Below are 22,602 nucleotides of genomic sequence, written 5' to 3' on the forward strand. Positions count from 1 at the left end.
GTTACGCCTTTAAGAATCGCATGGCATTTAGGCAAGCACTGTGGAAGTTGCAGGGAAGAGTGAAGATGAACATCATGCAGTCCTTTGAAACAGTTTGTTTTCCAGTATAGGTTTTATAGATCTTCCTCGTATTTTGCTTGCAGTTTACGGATGCCCTAATATACTGATGCCTGAAAAACTGCTGGTCTGAAAATCTGATTCATTTTCTTCTACTGATATTTAATATTAACAAAGCATTGATCGTAACAACACCTAAGCAGCAGCAGCACTTGCTTCCATTCACTTCCTAATCGTCATTCTCCCAACCTTTGACCTCTCTCACTTAAAGGAGGTAACCTATCATTGTGTTTTAGGTCATTTACCTAAACGCTGGGAGTTAAACAGCTCCAAATCCAAAAGCTTTTCATTTTTTCTAAAAACGTATGGATCTGAAATCCCCAGCTGTCAACAAGGGAATTCTTGCATTTGCTCTCTTCTTCTGTGAACCACCGTTCTTCCAACAACCACTTCCCAGGGCAATCCACCCAACCTTGCACCAGCGCAAGGCTACGACAGTGTCATGCGCTGCACTCAGAACAACCACCGACAAATGTCTGGAAGTCTCAGTGCAATAACTCAGCTACTGGGAAGGGGACCACAAACCCATGAGGGTTTAGCAATCAGTTAACTCTTCGTGTTACTGAATAGTTGTTGAATAGTGAACTTGATTCATAAGCAGTTAATAGGCAACAAAAGAAAAAAGGGAATTTAAATTATGCAATGACTGAAAACATTTACAAATATCTTTTTCCAATGAAAAGTGCAAGAACCAGTCAGGCAAGTTACCCACTCAGCATGATTCAGCCAGCTGTAGTATCAATAGCCTTTAAGCACGCTTATTTTGAAAAGCCAGAGATACTGTGTAAATCTACTGAAGCACATCTAGCAAACAGACCATTCACTGTTTGTATATTTGCTCTGAACTGTTTAAAGAAATAATATTAGCCCTTTCATCTGAGGCAGGTAATATTCTTCTTTTCATAAAAGCTAAATAAAATCATGAGTGACACGGGTTACATGGTGCTCTGAGGAAACAAGGTGTAGTTTTTCCTAACAACACCTTTGCAAGCTTTTTACAAAAGGTTTGTTAAGATGCTGCTAGGGCAAGGGAGAAACCATGCTCTGATTTGTTTTCACCAGTGAACAGGTTATCACAAATTTAGTATCAGCTACATTTCAAACAAAACTGTTGTCTCTGATTGGGAACCAAAATCCTGAAAGAGCTCTTTGCTTCAACTACTCTGGAGTTAGTGGGTAAAGAAGTGCCAATTACCACTCTTTTTTTTTTTTCCTTCTTATCTGCTCAGTGTTGGCCAAGTCACCTCAGGTTAAATCTGCAGGAAGCAACAGAGCTCTGGTCCTGCACCAGTCGGCAAAAATTCCCCTTGTTACTACAGCGAACAGGATTTAGTCCAGTGACAACTATCAACAGGAGGTGGGGAAAGCCAAGCGGAAAGGTTGACAAACTGATCTACATACTGCCTGGAAATACAGCGCAGCTTAGAGAGGACAAGGAAATACTGCATTTCCATTGGCACAACCTGAGCCTTACAAATACTGTCCTGCTGCTTGAGCTTGTGCACCAATCCTGCCCTCCTGGCAGGATGGCCGAACAACTACCCAGAACATAAAGGAGAAGGGTCACGCATCTACATCCCTCCTGCAGGATTTCGCAGCCCTGCTCACAACTGCTGATGCAGAGATGACAGCCGGGCGGGTGGGCAGTGCCACTGTGCCTGAGCAAGGGGAGCAGGGCAGGCCCAGGGATGGCACCCAGGGGCAGCCAACAGGTCTCCAGAGAAGTCCGTAGTGGCAAGCAGGTCTGAGGTCAAGCTGGGAAGTCAAGTCGGCAAGCTGGAGTCAGTGAGGGATGTGGCCGGGCACAGCATACCTGCCGCGTAGCCCAGGCAAGGATGAATGAAGAGGAGGCTCACAGCTGCTTGCACAGCAGCCTGAGCCAAGGTTACACAGCTGCTCTGCACCAATGCTGGCCGTCAGCCCCAAAGCCCTGGCTGGGGAAGAGAGGCTGAGAAGCCACTTGGTGCTGAGGGCTCTGGCACTGAAGCTACCATTGCTGTGAGCTGCAGAGAGCTCAGCATACAAGATGCAAAATGCTTATCCCGAATATGAAACACAAAGCATCTGAGAAGAGGAGAACAGTATCCAAGAGCCATCGGCAACCTCAGCCACCAGCACTGAAAACAGCCACTCTTAGCACTCAGAGTAACATGGGGTCCAAAGCCAGGGATTACTTCTGACCAGGCCCAGATACTTCTCCATCCTTTAAGCAGAAAGTGCAGTAGAAGTAGACTCCGTTCATTGAGGAACCACCCCTTTAGCACTATTTCTACTGCATTATCATTTCTATTCCAAAACCTCAAGAATTATCCAGTTCTTTTACATCATAGGCAAACATAAAGCAAAATAGTCAAATGCATAAATAACCCTGCTGATAAGAGAAGTGACTGAGTGTTTGTCAACCTCAGCCTGTTGGCCTTATTAGTATAACAGCAGCATATTTTGCATTCAGAGTGAGGTGGAACAAGCTAACAAAGGAGAAAGCTTTGTACTTGCTAATGATATGAGTAAGCGCAGCTCAGAAAGCGATTCAGTAGACTTTGATCCACTCAGAAAAGAGCTCTTCAGGCACTTCTGACAACACAGCCTTACCATTAGCGTGCGCCAGTACCCAGCCTCTATCATATTCATTTAGGAAGTTCATCCAACATTAGATTTGTTGAATGCAAGAAGCAGAACGACTGCATTCAATCTATTTCACACATCTTAAAAATAGCAAGGCCAAGGGAAATCAAGAGCTGATTCTAAGCTCCAAACAATCACAGTTGGGTCTGCCTCTTAAGGCAGGTTTTTTTGTGTTTGTTTCACTTCCTTGCTGTAAACGATCAGCCTTTCTGAAACAGAGGATGTGGCCAGATTTTTCGTTCCTAGCCAATCTGTTATGCTCCATCAGTGTTTCCAAGTGAAATGAGCTTGGAGGACCATTCTCAGACTGCGGATTTTAAAACACCACCACCACAGCCATCCACTGAAATCCTGGTATTCACACAGCAAAACGGACTACTGAGGGCAAACTGCGGTCCAGGCACTAACACTGACCACTGGTCAGCATGAGCAAAGCAAATTAAATGACAGCTACTTTCTGCTGTAAGGATGAAAACCGGCAAGCAACGTAAACCCATCAATTCACAGTAGGGACTTTAAATGCACCAGCAATTGCAAAATGTTCAGCCTCGGAGCTGTAAAACACATCATCATTTCCAAGATTAGCAAAAGCTGTTCATCTCTCTGCGTTCTCACGACATGTTTTTTCCCCTCTGAGTTTCTTCTATCTTATTAGATTTTAGAACCCATTACAGTTAGGACAATTTTGCAATGGGGCAAAATTAATTAGTTTGCATCAAAGAAAGGCTCCTTGAAATGTAACACTAATGAGTTTCATCTGCCTGATTAGAGGGCTTCCCTTTTAGTAACACTTGTTGCAAAATTTTGTTTCAGAGGAATATAACATTATAAGAATATTCAAGGCTAAAAGCATTAGCTAAACAGTGACCAGGATAATGGATAAAAGATTGAGGTGGTAAACTGTGAGCAGACCTATAACTGAATATTGACAAGAGGATGCAAGTGTAGACCAGGACAGGTTAATGAAGATTTAACGAAGATGTGTGTGTGCAGGTAGAGCTTGGTACAATTCACAACAGTACATTTGGTGAACTAACATCTTTTCACAATGCTTTTGGGAATTAAATGGAAAAGAGCTAGGGATGGGAAAAGAGTACTAATTTTTAGAAAGAAAAGATGGAAAAAAGTTCATTTTAGATGAGTCAAACTGATTTTTAGCATCCAGCAAACTACCTGGCCAAAATATTTGCTTATTTTTATATCTGTTTTTAGTAAAAAAAAAAATTGTTTTTAATCAGCTTTGTTTACAATTGATGGGAGAATTGCTCCAGAGGACAAAAGGGATTAAACAGATTTGGTATTTCTTGCTTTGATTGAGCTTTTTCACCCCAACCACTTTCTCTTACTCTATTAGTACAAACAAGTAAGAAAATACAGTCTAGAATGAATTTCCTGACAGGCAGGTGTAAATTCACCTGAAAAAAAAAAAATCACATGGTAAAAGTAATTACCTGAGATTTGCTGGTAAATTGGGCATAACACACCATAAATGACATCTGCATAGACACACGCTGTGTCATTTGCAAACAACAAACACATGACGTAAGTGCATGTAGTAGAATATAAGGGAACTGCCTTTCCCGTCATTACGTCTCCCTCCATAAACCTCCCCAGCACACACACAAGACCAGAATGAAGATGCGGTGTTCGGAGAGGGCAGGCCTAAGCTGCTGTCAGGAAGAGCTCCGTCTGAGAGGAAGCAGGAAGCCCACATTTGGACAAGGATGTGCTTTTACACAACGCTCTCCATCTGTGGCCAGACAAAGAAACCACTTTAAATTTGTGACTGTGCTCTGAAAAACACACTGGCAGACAGTTGAGGGTACAACTGAACAGGCAGTCACTTCTGGCTGGGGGAAAACACTTAATCCAGATTTGCTGCTGAATCACATCGCAAGGCACCGACGGGTTACCCAGTTTAAGGTGGTTAAACACAAAAAGCCTTTGGATAAGCTGAGAACTGAATTAAAATCTCTTTTAATCTCTTTCCTCTGTTTTGATAAGGTTTCAACTTGAACATTACTACTTTTTGTCAAAATTATCTTGACCTGCAACAGGCAGCACTGAAACCTTGACAGTTTTATCCTTTTGCCAACCTAACACAGGAATTTAAATTACAAAAAAACCAAACTAAAACCACCTCATTTCAAACACCCATGTGTCCTCTTCCTCTGATGCCATGCACATACTGCACCTGTGCATAATGTTTCTCCTGCTAGCCTTCTGCAACAGGTCAACAACAAAGACAACTGTGCCTGTTATTCATAAGCTTTTTGTTATCTCTCAGAAGAAGCAAAAGGGCCCACAGCACGTGTGGGAAGGAAAAAGCTTTGTTTAATTTAATTTACTTCTTTCAAGTCTGAGTAAACTCAGGGATCGGCAGAACGACTGGTTAATTAAATCATGAAAGCAGTTCCTTTACCCTGTAAGGGCAACCACATCATGTTCTGTCGCATTCAGCAAGTTCTTCCAAAGAAGCACGCTCAACCTTTACACCATGGACCAAAAATAAGACTACCAGGCAGAGGGTGCTGCAGTATTAAGAGCTCTTTCAATGCAAAGGATGACAGCTGTGGAGTAGCGCTGTGATTATTTTCAACACTTCCATCTTGAGGGTCGGCTCCAGACCCATTGGTGAAAAGTTGTGATAGCATTGCAATAAAAGATCGGATTCTGATCCTTAAGTTCATCACTGAGAGCACTGGTCAAGAGAGAAGCGAGCAGGGTGGGCTCCAAGACGCACTCACACAGAGGCTGCCCCAAGACAGTGCTGGATGCTGTCTGTACCCGCCTGCTCCGGCATCCAGAAAGGCCAGAGAAGCAGGAAGGCTGCATGAAGTTTGCCTCTCGGGGCTACACCCGGCTGCTTTTGCTGGGTTTGTCCCTTGTACCCTTAAACACAGGCACCATGCAGGAATCGGCCTGGGAAACTCCAGCCCCACCCCAGAGCAACTCCGTACCAGTATCTTCTGCATCTGTCTCCCACCTCATTTAGGAGTTGTCAAATCCTCTCCAAGAGGAGGAAAAGGAAAAGGACAAATCTTCCCTTCATTTGGGCTTGGGACTTTCCCACATGAACAGCTCACATGGCACAGTGCCAACACATTTAGGTCTCTCACAAGACTTTCCTTGGACCTACATCATTTATCAGCTCATAGGCAATTTCCCATGTTTCTTTTTATCCCTTCATAAATGTCTTCCATCTAAAGAGCTCCAAAAGCTGGAGTCCTTCCTTGCTCTTCCATGTTTTCACCATTCATTTTCCCCTCTGCCATTACTCCAGCCTTTTCGATCCACTATTTCTCCTCCTTCCATTCAGCCATTCTAGTGGCCTCATCCCAAATGACAAAATGGAGTTATTTTGCAGTTTTGTTTATTCCCACTGAAGCAGAAGTGTTTCTCCTTCCTTTCTACTCTCTTAACTCATGAAATCAAAGCCTTTACTAAGCAGGCTGGCATAAGCTCAAAATGTCTTCCCAAGGTTCCTATGCCCAGCCTTCCCACCTGACTAACGAGGGAACTCTCATGTTGAGTAAGAGTTTGTGCATTACAGAGAATTTTTAATGGAAAATAAAGCCTTCTGACATCACTAGGTGATTACTATTTGCCGCACTAAAATACAACTCTGTGGCTATATTGCGGGGCAGGATAAAAGTGTGCACGTATTTTCCTGTGTGTTTCAATATCCTCCTATTGACAGAAGATAGGATGACTGGGCTACAACTGGAGACCAGGAAATGATTTTCTTGATTTCATTAGAGCAATTGACAAAAGCGTTTCCTTTCTACGCAATGTTAACAGATGGCCTGTTAAAGTTACAACTTCTTTAAACAGAGCTGTGACCAAAAATGATGTGTATGACAACAAAAATAATATTGATACAAGCTCATGGCAAAATTAAAACGGAGTTTGCATAACCTAAAGCACAGAATAAATAACTGCCACCATTACAACACAGAATATCAAGGTGCATTTTTCTTCCTAAGGTTTCCTTGGAAATTGAATGAAGGGACATAAATTGGGGAGGTGTCAACTACATGAGACTTCAGCTATTATAGGCACAAATATGCAGTTGGTCACCACATGTATGAAGAAACTACCATGGATATACAAGCATGTTACATTGAGGCTTGGATTTTAATCCCTGTAGTAGCAGAATATATTAATCACACTGGATTTTTAATTTTGGGTAAGTATGTTTTCATATAAAAATGCTGAAGTCAACTTCAAGATTTGTACTCATACTGACTGCTATTATAGACTGAGCAGGGTTTTGTTTTCCTTGAGTGAAAACAGGCAGGCATCAAGCAGGCCTCTTCCCCTCAATACCTAACTAGTTATCAAAACCAGGAGTACGCTGCCGTCTGCTGCGCACGTCTCAGACCAATGTGCAACACAAGCGTCAACCCTGTAGGACTGTGCTTTCACATCTCACCTCTGGCAGGTTCAAGACCTGTGCAAGGCAACACCTGAAACTGCCTCACCTCCATCATGAAATGGCCCCCTGATGCCTCAGCCAGCCAGCAAAAATATGGGGGTGGGGGGTGAATAATAATTTAAAAAAAAAAAAAGTCAAGCAATACGTTTGCCCACCTGCTGTGGTTTTTAAGACCTCACCTTCACCTTAAACTTGTCTCATTTCCATGAGAGCAGGAAAAACTACAAAGGAGATTCAGCTTTGAAAATAGAAAATGTAATCAACATTCTACCTTTTTGATAGGTGACCGCACATTAGCTATTCCACCTGGACAAATCTAGAATGCTAACATTGTTACTCATATTTAATACCTTTCTCCTTCAACATCACATTTACTCGCTATTTATCCCCTTTGTCATAATTCTCCCAAGTTTTTTCTTGTTTTCTTTCTTGCTGCAGTATCCCTTCTTTACCTCTTTTCTCTCTCTAGTACTACTTCTCTTCACAGCATCCTACCAGTTACCCTTTCAAGCAATCTTGTTTGCATTAGTCTGTATCAGATTCAGCTCTCAGAGTTTTCTCAGACATCATTAAGACATGCAGCTAACTCCCAAAGATCTGAACTGGAAGAGAGAAAACAGAACCCCAGGGCGTTTTCCCCGGGTTTGTTCGTTTTCTTCACAGTAACAACTCAGAAGTAAACCTTTTCTCTTACCAATCTTAGAGGTCAGCTCCTTGCATTATAAAACCATTTTTTGGAGGAGAAAAGAGGTAAATAACTGAATCAGGGAGGCAAATAAAAGGAGGACTAGAAGCAATATTTCCCATTGTGAAACCTCTGTCAATAGCTATTGGAAATAACCTGGTTTATTTTACCAACCTTGTGATGTCAGGTTCACTTAGCACACGCCTTGTCAGCTCCGACTGAGGGGCACACTAACTGCATGACTGACCCACACAGCCGCAACTGGGGAGCAAACGCACAGCTGCTCGCTGCTTTTGTTTGCCTTCACATGAGAGATTTTTGAGAAATCGTATTATATTACAGCAGACTGGTCCTTGCCCCAGGTGTAGCAGGTTCTTCCTTTCTCATTGAGTTTGGCAGAGCACATAAATTTCATCATCATCTAGAACAAAAAAATAAGTAAACAGCAAGCATTAAAGAAGAAAAAATGGACAACATTTAATTTTGAGGGGAAAATAAAGGATATGCTAAGGAACTGCTGTGACCAAGAGATTCTGCTCTAGAAAGAAAAGCAAATTCTCAAGCGAAAAAGATAACAGAGATACTGCTGCTTTTGTAACTCTCAGTAACAGCCAAAATAATCCAAGGCTAGTGGGAAAGAGCATGGATTTTCAAAACAAACAAAACCACAGAACATATCCATACCTTTTCATACCAGTATCATAAACTATGAAGATGTTTGAATTACAAATAAAGATCGGTTTGGGGTTTTTTTGCATTCAGCTTAGTTACAGCCAAAGGTAGTTATAATAGGTCAATACTAACAACACATAATCTTACAGACAAAGGAATCATGCTAGCAGTTATAAGAAAATATGAATTAAACATGCAATGACAGAAAATTAAGAAAGCAGAGTGACCTGAATATGGAGAAGCGTAGAAAAGAACTTCACAGCATATTAGGTTTCATGGTTTAGTCTACCAGAAAGGACAGGTTTGTGACATGAATACTGGGCAAGCATTAGGATATGAAGAACAGCAACAATCTCCTTGCACCATCAAGGGAGCAGATGAAGCATTCTGATACTATTGATTTTTCTCCACATACCACATTTCTTTGGGTTTGTATTTCTTTGCCCCATCTGGAAAAAGTTACTACGTGGGATAAAGATGCCAAACGTACATAAAACGTGAGTCAAAAGAATGTTAGAATCCTCTCTGAATGAAATTCTTATATGGATCTATTAGGTCTAATTTCTACTTCTGTTTTCTAGGTGTGCTCATGCCACAATTCATACCCATCTCTGTCCAAGCAGGACCGCGTTCCTGTTACTTTAGTTCAATGCTTCAGATACCCGCTTCTTGTTCAAAGCTCTGCACAAAGCAGTGACAAGTACGTCTCTTTTTTCCCCAAAGGAGGATGTTACGGAGGTAATCAGATCCTCGGTCTGGAAGAAAGCTGCTTGCCTGCTTGTACAGATAGGTATCCATTCTGGATCAATTAGCCCAGAGAGATCTGGCTTGTCAGTGCCAAAGCACAGCTAGGAGAGGGAACCGAAAAAAGAAAAACCACCACCAAACCCAAAAAACCCCAACCCCTCCCCAAAAAAACACCACCAAAAAAACCCAGACACATCACGTTCACAAAGCACAGGCTAAGGGAGGTCCCTGCTGGCAAGACGATGAAATGCATGTGCACCATTTCCAAACACATCATTCACCCGCGACAAGTAGTTTCTTCCACATCTGAATGCCAGAAACATTGGACATTCACCTTGCGTTCAATTTGGCACCAGCCTTCTGCTCCTAAAGACAGCGCTGCCCCACCCACACAGCACAGACTGCACAAGAGCAGCTGTTTGCTGGGGCAAAGGGGGAATTCAGTCTCTATTTCACCACGTTTGTCAAGGATAAAAATTCCCGGCATACTTGAATTATCATTCTGCTAAAGCAAGGCTGTCGGACCTGTTTCTACAGCTTCTTCTGTTACAGAAGAGCTGGGGGATGGAACCCAGCTAGTTTCCCACTTCTTGACATGGGCCATTTTTTCTACCACAACAGGCATTAGATATCATCCCACTTAGGGAATAATTACATCAGGGAAATTACGTATCTCACCTACTCATTGGAATTAGTGATACCACATTTAACAATTAATCAGCCAATACTAGATAGTTGTGTGTTGAAAAGAAGAAGGAAGAAAATAAACCAACAGATCTTGTCTCAGCTTTTTTGTACATTACATTAAACAACTACTGCAAAACTTCAACAAATTTCAAGACACAAACCAGAAATAATTCTTAACTATGGCAGACTATCATAAAGACACTTATGATATACCTGGGGACAAACTAAGCTCAGAGAAATGTTAACAACTCGCTGAGAGAGACATTAACTTCCAGACCATAAAAATGACTCAGAAAAGAAGGCAAGAGAGAGTTAAAATAAATATCCAATGAAGGACAATGTATTTTACAGGACATTGACATTATGAAGAGGTTCAATTTTCCTCTTACAAGTGACACATACTTGAGAGCAACAGACGTTTCCAGTGGCTCAGAAAACAAATTTAATTGACCCTTAGAATGAAGGAAAGCATACAGGTTTTTTTTAAAAAAGAAACTTTATTACAAATCTGTAGGTTTAAGAAAATTTTTCTCCAGTAAACAGCATACAAAAATTGATAGAAACCATGGCAATTCTTTTTGGTGACACAAGTCAGATATTTGTAATTCTAAATCTTCTGCCAACAACTAAGATGCTGCTGGCAGCCCAAGAGAACGATTAAGTTGCACTACTTTTGAAAACGGGAAGTTTGGATGAAAAGGCTATAAACATATACACATACTGTATTTTACCACACGTAGAGGTAACTCAGGGCAAACAAAACATGGCCCAGCACAATACTTAAAGTCTGTGAAAACCTGGAGAGCCAGGCAATGTGTGTATACGGTATTAAGTTATTCTCTATGCTCTGGTTCCTGTTTTCTTTTACATCCCAAACCTAATAAAGACCAATTGTTTTCCACTCCCATTTACAGAAACAGTGAAGCTGATGTGTTTCTATGCTGTCTTTTCAGACACAGAATATGTTAGCTGCACTGCATGCAGGCAAGTGATCTAAAAATGTAGAGCAGTTAAAACATAATATAATTAAAAGTGGGATTTTTAGAAGACTGCAGACTGAATTTACTGCAAGTGACCTAACACCTTAAGCTCCCCTGAAAAACCAAGGCTAACATGGCATGTCTAATGTCATTCACAGATAATTCACAAGACATGTGAATGAGGGAAGAACTGTCTGATACATGTTAACATTCCTAAACTGAAGTACAGACTGCTTTAAAAAAGCAGAAAATTTACAAGTATGCTACGGATTAAATCCAAACCTGCCCTACAACTCTAACTCTGGGTAACTGGCTGCAATGGTTGGAAGCTGAAGCATAGACCATTGGTAACCATATTCTCAAATCCTTTAAACTGCACAGGACCTAGATGCCACAACTCAGAGCTGCGGTGTAGAAGAGGCTTCATTGCAAGAGGTATGAAGATTTGAAAGGAGCAGGATGAAACATTTGTTACAATACCTGCTCAAGGTACTGATATGATCTAAAAGAGAAAAAAAAAAAAGAAAAAACCCCAAACAACTCTGTGTAATTTAACTGTTTTTATCAGGTGCTTGAAGGTCCTTAGGTAGAGGACATCTGGCATTTTCTATTGATCAGTCCTCCTTTTGCCAACAGCAACTTCGAAGAAACCAGCATCATGTTAAAAATATACTCAGTGCATTTAATTCATTTTGCTGTTTCAACTTAAGTTGAAAAGCACAGAATCAAGAGTTATTCTAAGAACACTACGCTGCAGAAGAGCAAATAGAAATCAACAGTCTCTCATCACCAGAGCGAACAGGATGGAAGATGCAGAACTGAATTTACAGTAGTTTCCTTCCCCAATGCAGACCAGATTAACCCTAGGTTAATCAGGGCTACCTGGAACATTTCTTAAAAGCCACCTGTTGGTAAGGAGGTTGCCTCATTCTCCTGCATTTACTGAAGACTTGATTTCTGAAACACTGTAATAAAACAGTCAAAAATCTTCATGCCAAAGAAGGAAAATATTTCATGTACATTCTTAGGTGTGAACCTTCAGGCTCGGGAAACGTTTTTCTAGATTGTCAGCAAGCGTCTGATCAGCCTCACGCAGAACTTCAAGGAAACTCTCCACCTGGAAATAAATTGCAAACACACACGCGTGCACACACACACACACACAAAGAAAAAAAACAAACACAAAAAAACAAACTTGCATGGAACACAGAATTCTTATACTTGGTATAGAGGGTCTTTCTACTGCTGTACCTTCCCACCAACAGCAGCAGCCACTGCAAAGAATAATGGAAAATGCTCCACAGTAGATACCTTCCTCCTAAACCCCACAATTTCAGTTGGTCTAAATTTTGAAACATTATTGCCTTCCCCAAACTCTTATTTTATTGTTTAAAAGTACACAAAGAAAACCCCCCTGGGAAAAATATCTAAAATAATTATTCTATAAAAATGTACAGCACGAATTTTCAGCTAGCATAAATTTGCAGACATCCATCTATTTCAGCACAGTTTGACCCTTATATCAGCTGATGATCTACGCAAAGCTCTGGCTGAAGTAAGCCAGAAGAGACAGAGAGCGTAAGACTGTCTAGAATGGCATATTACCTGTGTCTGAGCAACTCTGTCCTACCTCTACATCTGATCCTGAAATGCCTTGCCACCCAAGTAGTATTTTTTCAGCTATGTTAAAGACCTTGTCATATACTCACCGATGCGAAATACAAAGGTAGGAGGTTCTGAAACGCACAGGAACATGTCTGTTCATTTAAATGTCCCTGGTGTAGTCCTTCTAACGTATTTTCCTGGAAAATAAAATGAGAAATACAACTAGTATGTCACGAACAGCCGTTTAAAGAACAAACTCAAAATTGTGCACACAGGGTCTACAGTATGTGCTTCATTCTCAAAAACGGGTACAACAACCAGAACTTACAGTTCTCAGAGAATGCCAGATGTAGCTAAGGTGTGAAAGCTCACACACCGCAAGTCTCTTAATCTGAATGGTCCCATAATAAAGAAGTCCAGCTGAGAAAGTGAGTTTATATATTGATACTCTTTCCTCTTCTTAAATAAATTGGCTTTCATTCAAAAGAAATGGCGACATACACCTAGAGAACTTATCATACAGAATCTTGGCCCTGGAGGCACATAGCTCAGAAAACCTGAGTCCCTGCCATCTAAAACGCATGTTGGTACTCACCTTCTGATTGATTGTCTAATGAATTTCCAGTATGCGACTTCACTTGCGCAGAAAAATGCCGCATTAATAGTAACATCTTTTTTCTTACCTACCCTGCAGAAATCCCTCCTAGAATTTTGTTTATTCTTACCTTGGTCAGTTCTTGAAGCATATTGGAAAGTAATTCACAGCAAATATCCTTCAAAATTTTTAAATGGAAATCTTCCTCGTTTAGATCAGCCCTTCCAGTCTCTTGTTGTTCAGACTCCTTTGAGTTATCAACAGATCTCTTCCCACAGCCTTCCATGTATTGCAAGATACGAATCAAGCTCCCAATCAGAGGCATATCTAATATAAAGTAACAAGAAAATGGAAATGTAACACTGAAAATTTTTCCCCATCCTTTCAAGGCATTAGGATTTTGAAACACATCACAAGATTTTATACAAAAGCTATAGGAACGTATATTCTAACAGTGTTGTGTTTTATCAAAGACTGTTTTAGAGAAGCAAGTGGAAATGTAGTAGAAAACCCAAACCATTTTTTCTGCAAGCTAACCTGCATCTATAAAAAGCATATGCCAGTGCTAAGAAATACGAGAAGGAAAAATGTCTCTAGCAGTACCTCAGAGAGGTTAATATGTTAAATTTGCATCCAGATAATCCTATCTGATAAACCAAACCAACACGTCTTTCTGCTGCAGATGACCCTGACTCACATTCCCAAGATAGGCTTTTAATTCTAAAGACTTGTCAATGGATTTAAAAGTAACAAGTGATAAAGATGGATTTAAGTAAGTGCAGAATCTCCCTCTAATAAAAAAAAAAAAAAAAAAAAAAAATCACTATCAAGACCTCCCATTTTAGCAAAGATGAATTCTGCAACTTTTATTAATTTACCCAATGGAGAAGACTGAACAGCATCTCTAGATTCTATTACTGTAACTCTTCAGAGATATCCAGTAACCAAATTTTGTTTTAGAGTACCCAGTAAAGAGCCTTACTGTATTCAAACATGTAAATGAATTCTGTGTTCTGAACTGGTCTCTAGTAAACAGTAATAAATTAACCACCTTTCACCCCACATACATAAGTCAATTGTGAAAACAACATTAAAAAAAAACAGAACAGAAATAAGCATGACTTGCTTTTCCTCATCTTGGTGTATTCTTGTTCTGTCTGTGAAGCAAACATAGCAGACAGCACGGACAAAATAGAGGCCAGTACAGTCTTCTGCTCCTGCACAATGATCGGTGGATCATCTGGCTGGCAAAGTTCATGGCAAACAAGGTCATAAAGCAAACTCCAAGTCTCTTTTCCTCCATCAGGAGCCTGCACTTGAGAAAAAGAAAGACAGACAGACAACCCACCAACCCATCAAATTTAATCTAGGTACATGTATTATTTTTCTCTCCATTAAATATCTGATGATCTAGAAGTTACTGCCATTCTTGGTCCTATCATATGTAGCAATTCAAGTGTCTTACCGATAGCCTGAATACCCTCATCCACTGTGGTCAGGAGCTGCAAAATATGCATATAAACATCAAGTCCTTCTGGATTATCTGATCTACACAGAACAAACAAAAAACAAAGACAAATTAAAGATCTGATTACTGAGTTTATATTCTGTGTGTTTTGGACACACAGAAGACTATCAGCTATTACTGCCATTCTCCTTGCTAACAAACTAGTTGACTCATTTCAGATGATAAGTACAGGGAAACGTCTTCTAGAGATCGGTCAAACTATGCCACTCCCACTGAAATCAAGATGTTCAGACACAGGCCTTGACAAGGTTATAAGGAATCTCCCCAGCCATGAAACTGAAAAAAAATCTCACATACCGGACTTGTTTGGCTGCTTCAAGTATACAAGGCACAATCTTAAAATCTGGAAGTTCTTCAGGGGAATCATCTACAGATGGTCCCACAGACCGACAAGTGCCATTTTTAATCCAGCTTAACATTAGCTCTTCATCTAGATCAAAGAGTTTGTCCACCACTTCACCCACTTTTACCAGCAATTCAACTGCACAAGAGAAAATGTATCAATTTCAACAAGACTAAAAACAAAGAGCAAAAATTAGCTCACAAAATGCTAACATATAAAAGTATTCAGAGTAAATTCAGTGCTGAAATATATTAGTTTCGTTCACAACCTACTAATGGTTGCCACGTTTAGTTCCTTTTTGTGGCACAGATCAGGTGAAGAGTTTGATAAATAGGGTCTGCTGGAAAGCCCACAAACACCTTCTACCTTATCATACCATTTATAAAGCAGGAACTTTATTCTGCAAAGAGACTTTAGGTTCCTGAAAAGCGGTAACTTCTGCTTCTGAAGTAAAACTTTGCAATATTTGTCCCTAAATATGCAGTTTTCTGCTCACCTTACACCTGCCAATCTGCATTTTACTTAAGTAGATCTGTGATTTCAATTGGACAGAGCAGGATTTCTGAGCACTGTCATGAAAAACAACCAAATCGAAAAAGGTAACTTATTAGGATTCCTAGAAAAATGGTACCTGCTGTTACAATTGCATTGGACGTGAAAAATAAATGCTGTTCAAAAATATTTACATGATTAGGTGCTTAGTGTGGTTTTTGCTAAATTAGTGCTAAGAGAGATTTGTGTACCCCTGTCTGCACACCCAAAGCCTGTGCAGTATTCTGCTGCCGTTCAGAGTAACTGAATCATTCCTCTAGTTCACATTCCTCAAAAATGGTAGTTTTAAAAATGGAAAATACATATCTGGCTTGAAAAAAATTTTAAATGAGGTCTTATTTCAAGGATCAAAAATGGCAGATGCATATCCCTGAACAAGGACTATGTCCTTTCTTTTACTGTGCCAAATAACAATTTCTTCCATTAGACCTATTTTTATTCCCCCTCCGAGCTTTCTTCTTCCTCTATGGGTGCTTTTCTGGCTGGTTTTACATATATTTATAAACCTGCAAAGGCAGGACAAGTTTATTTTGGTGTCCTTTAAATTCATGAGGTTTACTTTATTTTAAAGAAATTCTGTACTCCCAATTGAAAATATTTGTCTTGGAAACTGCATACTTCAGTTCTTATTTTTTTCTGCAAACACCCACTAACTCCCAGCTTGTTTTGGCAACGTACCGTTCGTAGAGCTGGACATGATAAAGCAAACACAGTCATACACGGAAGGGTTTTCTCGGATTCTCTCAACCCAGACGTTGGCCACCTCAGGCTGGGAGAGGCAAGTTAACAACAACCTAGACAAGAATTGCCCATGTAACAAATTAGAAACTAATTCATTGATTTTAGCTGTACAAGTGTAAATCCAAAACAATGAGAACGATGTGACAGACACAGGAATCTATCTCACAGCAAATCAATTCCAGAACAATGAGGAAATGACAAAAAGATAGTATGAAAGGATAATAAAATAGTGAACCCACTTGTCAGTTTTCTTCCCATGCCTCAGAACATAGCAGAACTACACTAATGATTCATCAATTTCTGAGACGTCCTACCTGCTTGTTTCCAGAAGAGTTGGAGAGTCTGAATCACACAAACGTTGCAATAACACTTGCCTTTAAGGAGAAAATGCAAGATTAGATTAATAAATCATAGAATCATAGAATGGTTTGAGTTGGAAGGGACCTTTGAAGGTCATCTAGTCCAACCCCCCTGCAATGAGCAGGGACATCTTCAACTAGAGCAGGTTGCTCAGAGCCCCGTCCAACCTGACCTTGAATGCTTCCAGGGATGGGGCATCCACCACCTCTCTGGGCAACCTGTGAACCCCTGAGGGACACCACTTGTCACCAATCTCCATACGGGCATAGAGCCATTGACCACTACCCTCTGGCTGCCACCATCCAGCCAATTCCTCATCCACTAAACAGTCCACCCATCAAATCTGTATCTCTCCAATTTGGACTCCAATAAAAACTATCTTTGTTTAAAAAAAAAAAAGTTATAAAAAGGTTAATTTCACAGCTGCAGCCACGTAGCAAGACTAAAACCAGCTTTTCCTGACTGTGCATGTATTACCAATGTTTCAAGATTGCCAAACTTAGAAATTAAAGATTCAAGAACTTGACTGGGGGTTAAAAACAACAAAAAAATAGTGGTCTGTATCCTTTTTTTTCTTCACTGAACACTTCCCACACAACTATGGTCAGCCAAAAAGGTGTGAATGAAGATGACGCACGGCAGGCAAACTTAGTTCCTTCTATAACATATCTTTCATGATTGTGAGTCCAGAAAAGCAGTACTCATGCATGTATAAAGCACATATACACTTACCCAAGATTCTCATCTTTACTAATGGACATGCATATGTCTTGGAAACAGGCCATATTTCCTAATATTCCCACACAGATTTCCTGAAAAGTCAAAATACAGCATAATGAAGCAACTGCAACATAGTTCAAAATTTCATTACCACAGCCATAAGACAAAAGTAAGAAAGGTTCAAAGATGTTTTCCAGTTTGATTTTCAAGTTCTTATGACCTGCCAATTTCAAGACAGAAATACAGATTTTTTTCTACAGGATGCTATAAGACTAGCTTAAAATACACTTACGACAGGTACCATGCAGATATTTCAGTGTTAAGGTGTTCCATAAAATCAAATGCATTTTAAAATCAACTTTGCTTGCATATTTTATGTATACTGTTTTGAAGCTAATCTGACATCCCTATTATTAAAGCAATATAAAGTCCCAAGAACAAAAATATCACCATGTAAGTGCAACCCTCACAGATATTCACTTCCTCTCAAAAGAAAGGGGTCTTAATACAAGCTTCCAGCAAAGCCCATTTTCTAATTGCAGAGATTTAAAAAAGAAAAAAAACACAAAAACCAAACACAGTACATCCCGTTAAGATATTCGTGCCTAGACAATCATTAAAAGGATGCATGCTCCTACAAAAGGGACTGTGAGAGCTCCGAAACACCTGCGGGTGGCTGCTGCTGACACAGAATGTCCTGGGAATCACTCACTTTCAGCAACTTTAAGTTGGAAAACAACCCTCACCACTCAAGGTTATCTTTTTTATTAACATTTTGTTACCTCTGCTAAATTACAGCAGACAGTCTAGCAGCCACTATCTCAAGAAAGTAGTCGTGACAGCTGATTAGCACTGACTTCCAAATTTTGGTTGTACTTTCAAAAGACAAAGTACTGAACTTTAAAAGCCTTGTGTCTCTATTCATTGTGTTTTCTCCTCATTCCCCTAACCTATTCAAACATGCAACAGGAGGAGGAGGGAGATATGTGCAAATGCATGTACAGAGCTATCTACTATTGCTATTAATATGGGACAGCTTTTTAACAGCCCATACTTACAGTAAGGCGAGGGCATTTTGACTTGGCAAAAACTCCCATGAATATATCAGGGGCGTTGAACTCCTGAAGAAATAAAGCGACATCCTGTGGAGAAAGTGAATGGACTTCTACAATTTCCAAATGCAAAAATCAGACCTTTTCTCACAGCACAAGGACTGGATCAAAGAGATGTCAAACTCACTACAAGAGATCAGTTATTTCTCAACAGTTAATACCAATAATCCTCACTTTTCAATGAGAGAAGATCAGCAAGCCCCTATGGTTATTCAGGACACCAGCGATTTGCTATACAATGAGCCAAAAAGTCACATTTAGTTTCTTTTGCTCTCTGTCCCAACAGAGGGTCAGAGACGCCAAGTCAGAATTCAGCAAATACCCTGTTTTCAGACAGTGATGTCACCCACAGGTACAAAAACAAACAAGGGAAGGGACTACCATTAGCACTTGATCAGAGCATACAAAAGAGGAAATCTCCTCCTCCTTTTACCACATTAAAGCACAAGATTAGTTCTCTATTTCGGAGTAAAGAACACATCTTCCATGTTTATTTAAAATATCTAACGAAAAGCCAGGGAATAAAATAATAATAGTTTTAAAAAAATACACATCTCTTACTTGAGAATTTGTTCCAGCATTTGAGAATGTTTAGAAAAATACCAAGAAGCTACGTTAGATTGCCATTGTGAGTCTGTAGCGGAAGTTTAAAATCTATTATTGTCTATCAGAGAAAACTACACTTACTACCAGGATGCATTGCAATTGCTAGAGGAAAATATGCCTATTTAGAGAGGGCATCAATATTATCTCCATAATCAAACTGCTGAAGATAAAGGCTATGCACCTGAGTTCATTTCAGCTACAGTTAAGGTACTGTCTTCTAATAACGCTGAGCTTTGGTTCAACTCCTGCACATAACAGAGAAAACCAACAGGTGTGAATACAGCCCCATTTACACCAGCTGACCCTAAGCAATAGCACTGTGCGATCCATTAGACACCTGGGGGAAGGTCTTGTTTCTTTTACATTCACACACAGCTCTGCTTTATATCCTCAAACAGCAGCACGGCATCCAGCAGCCAGGACACAACAGAAGGCCTGCTTCTGCAAACTAGTGCTGGGCCAAAGGACGCACGCAAAGTTCTCGCTCATCTTGAAAAGAAGCCTTCGCGATGAGCCTGCTTGATGCCAATTCACCACACCTGCTCTGCCTCACGACCCACCGAACAGTCAGAAAACCGGAGAACAAGCAACACCACCGCAATGGGAAAGCTGACGGAGCCCGTTTGACCCTGAGCCCTCTCCCACCTCCAGAAGGGCTCTGACTGAACACGCTCAGCAGCAGAAACATGGCGGAAGGTGCCCACAGCCGCCAACCGCCCTCGAGGCCGGAGCCCCGCACATCGCTCCTACCTCGTCCATCGACATGTCCCACACTTTGCAAATGTCATTCTCCATCTCTTCGTCCAGTTCTGTCTGCATTCCCTCGGGGCTGACGGCGGGATCCGTCTTCTCGGGGCTAATGACCTGAGAGAAACCGGGGGGGGGGGCACACGGGGGTACGGCGGTACGTGAGCTACGACCGAAAACCGCCACTAACACTAACAACGACCCATCCCTTCAGTCACAGCTTAAAAAAACCCCACACAACTCGGAAACCGGTGTGCCGCGCGTCCCTCCCGGCCCCCGGTAACGCACCGCACCCGCCAGGCGCTGGCGGTTACCGCGCCCGCCGGCCTCTCCCCTCACAGCTCCCGCAGGCCCGCACCTCGATGAGGCGGGTGAGGATGCTGAACAGCCAGTGCTTGCTGTACACCGTGTTCCCCACCGCGTCGCCCTCCTCCTCCTCCGCCTCGCTGGAGGGCGGCGAGGGATTACGGTCCATGGCGGCCCGCCACAACCGCGCCGGCGCCAGCGAGGCGGCGGCGGCGGCCAGAGCGGCGCTCGGGCGGCGCCCCACAGCGCCCCCTGACGGGGCGGGGCGCCGGGAGGCCACCGCCCAACGGCCGCCGTAGGCCCTCACCAGAGCCCAACGGCCGGGCCGGGCCCCGGGCGCCGCCGCTCCCCCCCCCCCGCGGAAAGCAGCCCCCGGGCTCCCAGGGCAGCCGAGGGGCCAAGGGAGACGCCCGCCCCTTGGCAGCGCCGGTGGCCCCCGTGATGCCCTGACATCGCCCCGCGGGGATGCGCGCGGGGAGCGCGGCCCTTGAGGGCGTCCCGCTTCGCTGGAGGCCGGCGCTGTGCCCTCGGGTCCCCGCCCCAGAAGGAAGGCAGCGGCGAGGCCGGGCGGTTTTCGGGGTAGTTCCTTTATTCGGCTGCACGGAGAGGGGTAGAGGGGAGCAGAGACGGCCGCCTGCGGGGCAGCGTTAGTATTTGCTGGGAAGGCCGGCAGGCCTGTAGCGGTTGGGGTCCCCGCCGTTCCTGCCCCAGGCGTTGGCCTCTTGGTCAGCTCGGGTGTCTTCTGCGCCTCTGCCGCTCATGTCGCTTTGCCAGTTTTCCCGGGCGTCACTAGCGGGGAGAAAACAGGCCACCTGAACCCACCGGCATTTAACTCCACTTTGCATTGATTTCCTCACCCGTGCGGAGTAGCTAGCCTTTCCGCAGGACTTCTCCAAGTGAGATGCAAGCACGTGTTCAGTCCTTGTCTGAGAAGCGCAGCAGAATCAGTGACCGGCATGTCAAGAAACAAACCAGCAAGGACAGAGAGTTCCTTATCGACAGAAATGCAGAGCTAAGGAATCTGCCTTCTCGGGAGGACAAGGAGAAAGGCTCACGCTCAGGTGGGAGGACAGGCACCATTCTAATAGAGACAAGCTGTTCAGACATTAACTGCTTCCCCCCCTTCCACTGTCCTTCTAGGTCAAAAGCTGAGTACAAGTCAAGAAGGACTTCACTCTAACTGGAATGCCTGGATCCCTAGAAACTCACTGTTAACAAGCCAAACACGCTCCATTACCTGATCACTTTGGCTGCCCAAGCACCGCCAGGTCCTCTTTGGGCAGCATCGTAATTCCCACGAGCGTGGAAATATTTGTCGGCACCTTTATAATTTGCCTCGCGCATGTCCCAGTATGCCCTGAGCATATCCCATGCCCCTGAAGAAAGCAGAGAAACAGAGATGGTGTTGACTTTAAAGAGTCATCCCAGAAACAGTTAAGTACCATTTCAGCCAGGAGCTGAAAGGCCCAAGGAGCGGTAACACAGAGAGGCAATTCTCCACATTGGCCTTTGCACGTGGGGTGCCCACGAAAAGAGCCTGCAGGGGCTTATCAAGGCCCTCTTCCAGCAGCAGAAACCAGCAGGGTTCCTCACGGGGAGCTGCGGACCTCCCAGCTCTGAGGACTGTGTCCACTGACTGCCCGTAACCTGTGCTCGGGGAGGGGGTTCCTGACAGAAAGGCCCGTGGTAACAGCAGCTTACCTCCCACTGCATCCCAGGCAAATCGTCCACCTCGGGCTAATGGTTGCATATCGGCGCTTGCACATAGAATAAAGGAGAGCAACACAAGGCAGACACAGAGCCTCATGGTTCCCAGCCCAAGCCTGACACAGAGCTGTGAGAAAATCAGAGAGAGGAGCAGTTCTGGAGCACCTTTGAGAGACTGCTGATACAGCATCCATCACACCCATAGCTGTGCCCAGGCGGCTGCCCCAGAGCTGATGGCTAGCCCAGGAACCCGCATCTCCCCCCGCAAGGACTGATGCCCTCTGTGCAACTGCAAGCTCAGCTAAGGACTCCGCAACAGAGGCAGATGGACGTGAGAAACTATCATGAGCACAGAGGAGCCCCACATGCTAAAGCATTAGTCCTGTTCCCGAATACCAGCTAAGAACACTGCACATACAGAGCTCACAAATTCAGAATATCACTCACCACTGCAGAAAGGCAAAGCCAAAGGAGGAGATGGAGCTTGTCTTGTGTGCTCTCAGACTCAGGGTATTTATATACAATTCAAACCCCTCAAAAAAAGGAAATGGGAAAGGATACCCATGGCTGGGAATTCCCCCCCCCCTCCACTTCCAACACAGAAAACATTCCGGTAAGCCTGTCCTTGTCCTTACTGGAAGTTCATAGCTCCTGTTACACAATTTTTTAGAAAGTGTGTGGTACTTCTTCAGCTGTCCACGGGACTATTTGTTCCTCATAACAAACAGG

The 22,602-nt window shown here is 42.8% G+C and overlaps 2 protein-coding genes across 3 annotated transcripts; both read right to left on the minus strand.

Annotated features, from left to right (window-relative positions):
* Positions 1–10,461: 10,461 nt before the first annotated feature.
* Positions 10,462–20,335, minus strand: SAAL1 (serum amyloid A like 1). Of its 2 annotated transcripts, none has more exons than XM_059825698.1 (12): positions 20,219–20,335; positions 19,864–19,977; positions 18,454–18,537; positions 17,408–17,487; positions 16,630–16,689; positions 16,253–16,368; positions 14,977–15,160; positions 14,617–14,699; positions 14,278–14,466; positions 13,282–13,478; positions 12,661–12,753; positions 10,462–12,068 (listed from the first exon to the last, which is right to left on the minus strand). In XM_059825698.1, exons 1-12 carry the CDS (start codon positions 20,333–20,335, stop codon positions 11,976–11,978), a joined length of 1,410 nt encoding a protein of 469 aa, XP_059681681.1. In that variant the 3' UTR covers positions 10,462–11,975. The 2 variants fall into 2 exon arrangements, with proteins under 2 accessions (XP_059681681.1, XP_059681682.1); XM_059825699.1 differs by having other exon boundaries at positions 13,282–13,481.
* Positions 20,336–20,758: 423 nt separating this feature from the next.
* Positions 20,759–22,346, minus strand: LOC104257455 (serum amyloid A protein). The gene is made up of 4 exons (XM_009812221.2): positions 22,321–22,346; positions 21,868–22,000; positions 21,404–21,542; positions 20,759–20,955 (listed from the first exon to the last, which is right to left on the minus strand). The coding sequence occupies exons 2-4, from the start codon at positions 21,971–21,973 to the stop codon at positions 20,814–20,816; spliced, it is 387 nt and encodes a 128-aa protein (XP_009810523.2). The 5' UTR covers positions 21,974–22,000; positions 22,321–22,346; the 3' UTR covers positions 20,759–20,813.
* Positions 22,347–22,602: the final 256 nt, after the last annotated feature.

Source organism: Gavia stellata, chromosome 17 (genome assembly GCF_030936135.1).
Source record: "Gavia stellata isolate bGavSte3 chromosome 17, bGavSte3.hap2, whole genome shotgun sequence".
NCBI classification, from domain to species: Eukaryota; Metazoa; Chordata; class Aves; order Gaviiformes; family Gaviidae; genus Gavia; species Gavia stellata.

Bases quoted from the DNA above. Each gene is read 5' to 3' on its own strand.
- SAAL1 (XM_059825699.1), bottom strand. From the start codon at position 20,335: ATGGACCGTAATCCCTCGCCGCCCTCCAGCGAGGCGGAGGAGGAGGAG. The intron at 13,482-14,277 runs GCAAGTCATGCT...GTTACTTTATAT, and splicing joins ATACACCAAGATGAGGAAAA to TAGATATGCCTCTGATTGGG. The intron at 12,754-13,281 runs GTAAGAATAAAC...TTTATTTTCCAG, and splicing joins TGCTTCAAGAACTGACCAAG to GAAAATACGTTAGAAGGACT.
- LOC104257455 (XM_009812221.2), bottom strand. From the start codon at position 21,973: ATGAGGCTCTGTGTCTGCCTTGTGTTGCTCTCCTTTATTCTATGTGCA. The intron at 21,543-21,867 runs GTAAGCTGCTGT...TGCTTTCTTCAG, and splicing joins TGCCTGGGATGCAGTGGGAG to GGGCATGGGATATGCTCAGG. The intron at 20,956-21,403 runs GTAATGGAGCGT...TCTCCCCGCTAG, and splicing joins TGGGCAGCCAAAGTGATCAG to TGACGCCCGGGAAAACTGGC.